General features: G+C 58.0%; 1 protein-coding gene across 1 annotated transcript in view; it reads left to right on the top strand.

Moving 5' to 3' along the window:
* Positions 1–1271: 1271 nt before the first annotated feature.
* Positions 1272–2838, top strand: part of TRIM63 (tripartite motif containing 63, E3 ubiquitin protein ligase) — a gene marked incomplete at its 3' end in the record, with an annotated part of 3093 nt that continues 1526 nt past the window's right edge. The window contains exons 1-3 of the mRNA XM_009082494.1: positions 1272–1430; positions 1545–1711; positions 2769–2835. Coding sequence (XP_009080742.1) covers positions 1272–1430; positions 1545–1711; positions 2769–2835 — 393 coding nt within the window. The remainder of the gene's footprint in view (positions 1431–1544; positions 1712–2768; positions 2836–2838) is intronic.

The raw sequence follows: 2838 nt of genomic DNA, 5'->3' as shown, positions 1-2838 counted from the left end.
CATGTACCCCATCTCACATGTACCCACACATCTCTGCACCCATGTACCCCTGCACACATGTACCCATGGTCCCTGTGCACCCACACACCTGTGCACTCATGTGCCCATGTCCCCCTGCACACATGTACCCACACATCTCTGCACCCATGTACCCCTGCACACATGTACCCATGGGTCCTGTGCACCCACACCCCCTGCACCTGTCCCCTCCTGCCCACAGTCACTGTGTGCACCACAGTAGTTACCACCCTGCCCCACCTTGTCCCCCCCAGCATGACTCATTGGTGGCAGGGCTAGAATTACTCCCCTCCTGGTACAGCTGCCCATAGTGACAGCTCTCCCCGTGGCTGAGCACTGCCCCTTGGCCTGACACCTTGTTTATGGCCATGCCAGCTGGGTGCCAGGGCTGTTTTCAGTAAGGGGCTGTGCTGCCCCCCCAGACGTTTCTAGGTCAGGTTTTGCAACCCAGTGGAGGAGCCAGCTGGGTCATGGCAGTGACACCAGCACAGGGAGCAGCCTGAACAGTCCTCCCTGTGCCTGGGCAAGCAGAGGAGCCCCCCAATCCCTGCCTGGAGAAAGGCAACCCTGCTGCATGTGCCAGGCATGAGGGCTGTGTCTGCCCAGTGCTGCCTCTCCCCTCCAAGCTCTCAGGGACCTTCTGGTGAGGCATGTGTTTGCACCCCAGAAGTGGTCACATTTGGGGGGGCAAAGGGAGCAGCTCTATTTAAGCCACTCCTTGCTGCCTCTGGCCCAGCTTCGCCCCATTCTTGTCACTGTCACAGCATCTTAATGACCACTGGGCTGTTTTTTGCTCCACCTTGGGGTCCAAACTTAGGGGTCTAAAACAAGGACCCATGCTCAACACATGAGCCTGTCCAGAAGGAACACAAACAGCTGAAGGGCTGCTCTCCCTGGGGGGCTGTTTGCAGAGACAATGGGCTCTGTGCACCCAGATACTTGGTACCCCTGTTTCAGGGTCCAACCCCAAGGTCTGGTGATGTTTCCCCAGGGGGCAGAGCCTGGTCCTGTTTACCCCTCAGCTCTGGTTGAGACATGCCGACAGCACAGGCAGCAGGACCTCCTGGACAGCCTGTCCCCATCTTGTTTACCACCACGGATGGCTCACCACCGTGTGCATGACAGGTGCTGCTTCCCCAGACACCCGACCCCGGTGTCGGGATTTGGATCCGCGTGACCAGGGAGCGACTTATAAATAGCAGGACGAGGGGTGTCACAGCTGAGAGCAGTGAGAGGAGCGTGCTGACAAGCCAATGGATTTCCAAGCAGGCATCCTGCAGGATGGCAACCCCATGGAGAGCCTGGAGAAGCAGCTCATCTGTCCCATCTGCCTGGAGATGTTCAGCAAGCCAGTGGTGATCCTGCCCTGCCAGCACAACCTGTGCCGCAAGTGTGCCAACGATGTCTTCCAGGTGAGAAATTCCCTGTGCCCATGCCCTGCCCCTGCCTGGGCTGGAGGTTGCTGGGATGGTGGTGGTGCTGTGGAGATACTGATGGACCCACTGATGTTCATCTCCTCCTCACAGGCTGCCAACCCCTACTGGCAGAGCAGGGGCAGCTTGATTCCAGGGGGCAGGTTCCGGTGCCCGTCATGTCGCCACGAGGTGATGCTGGACCGTCACGGGGTCTATGGGTTGCAGAGGAACCTGCTGGTGGAGAACATCATCGACATCTACAAGCAGGAGTGCTCCAGGTGGGCACAAGATGCTGTGGGGGGAACATGAGGTTGTTCACCATCCCTGTGACCACAGCTGGGCAAGAAACTGAAGTCTTCCTGCTGTCTCTGTGGTCCCTCATTCAGATCTTCCTCCCCTAACTCAAATCTTCCTCCCCCAACCCAATTCTCCCCCCTGTCCAGAGCAGTTTATGGCTCAGAATGGCTCAGGAGGACGGTGGGTCCCTGGGGGAGGTGGCAGCAGAACAAGTCCTGCTCCCTTCCAAACACTCTAGCTGGAGTGTTCGGTGGGAGATAAGAGGTGTGGGGCACAAATCCAGACTCTGCTTGTGACAGCAAGGACTGAGGCTGATAAGGGACAGAGGGACAGTTTAGGGGGGCCCAGTTGGTACAAGAATGAAGCTGGAGGGAGACAGAGTGGTCACAGGCTCTCGAGGCAGAGCAGTGGCCCTGGCCAAATTCCCTGAATCGCTGTAAATATTGTCTGAGAGCCATGGGGACAGGGACGATGGCACGTGGCAGGTGTCCTCAGCTGCTGGGGGGGCTCGGGGGGCTCAGCCCCATCTGTGCCTCGGTGGGTTGGCTTGTCCTCACGTCCCTCCTTGCTGCAGAGGGGCTGATTTGACTGCAGCCCCTGTCTAGGACCCCCTGTGGGTTTCTGAGTGCTTCCCACCCCAGTCACGCGATGGGTGACAATAAATCCAGGCAGCACAAGGCTAAAATTAGGCACCTGTGCAGTGTCCCTGGATCATAGCCCAGAGCCCCCTGCCCCCAGTGCCAACCACTGCCATGCCCAGTGCAGCAGTGGTTGAAACTGGGGCTTATTGGGCTCAGGGTTTACAGAGATCAGTGGCTCCCAAAGGAGCAAGCTTGAGATTATGCCAGGATCTGACTCATTCCAGTGGACCTGATTTTGGGGTGTCTGTGCAGCATCAGTGGAGTGTCACCGTGGTGGGGGTGATGCTGCAGTGGGGACATCATCCCAGCAGGGATATCCCTGCAATGAGAACATCACCCCAATGGGGATATCACCATGACATGGATGTCACCGAGGCCATGCCACTCTCTCCAGCAGGCCACTGAAGAAGGGGGAGCACCCCATGTGCAAGGAGCACGAGGATGAGAGGATCAACATCTACTGTGTC

This window comes from Acanthisitta chloris, unplaced genomic scaffold, assembly GCF_000695815.1.
Source record: "Acanthisitta chloris isolate BGI_N310 unplaced genomic scaffold, ASM69581v1 scaffold12799, whole genome shotgun sequence".
Taxonomy (NCBI): Eukaryota; Metazoa; Chordata; class Aves; order Passeriformes; family Acanthisittidae; genus Acanthisitta; species Acanthisitta chloris.
This window is presented reverse-complemented; position numbering and strand designations above follow the sequence as displayed.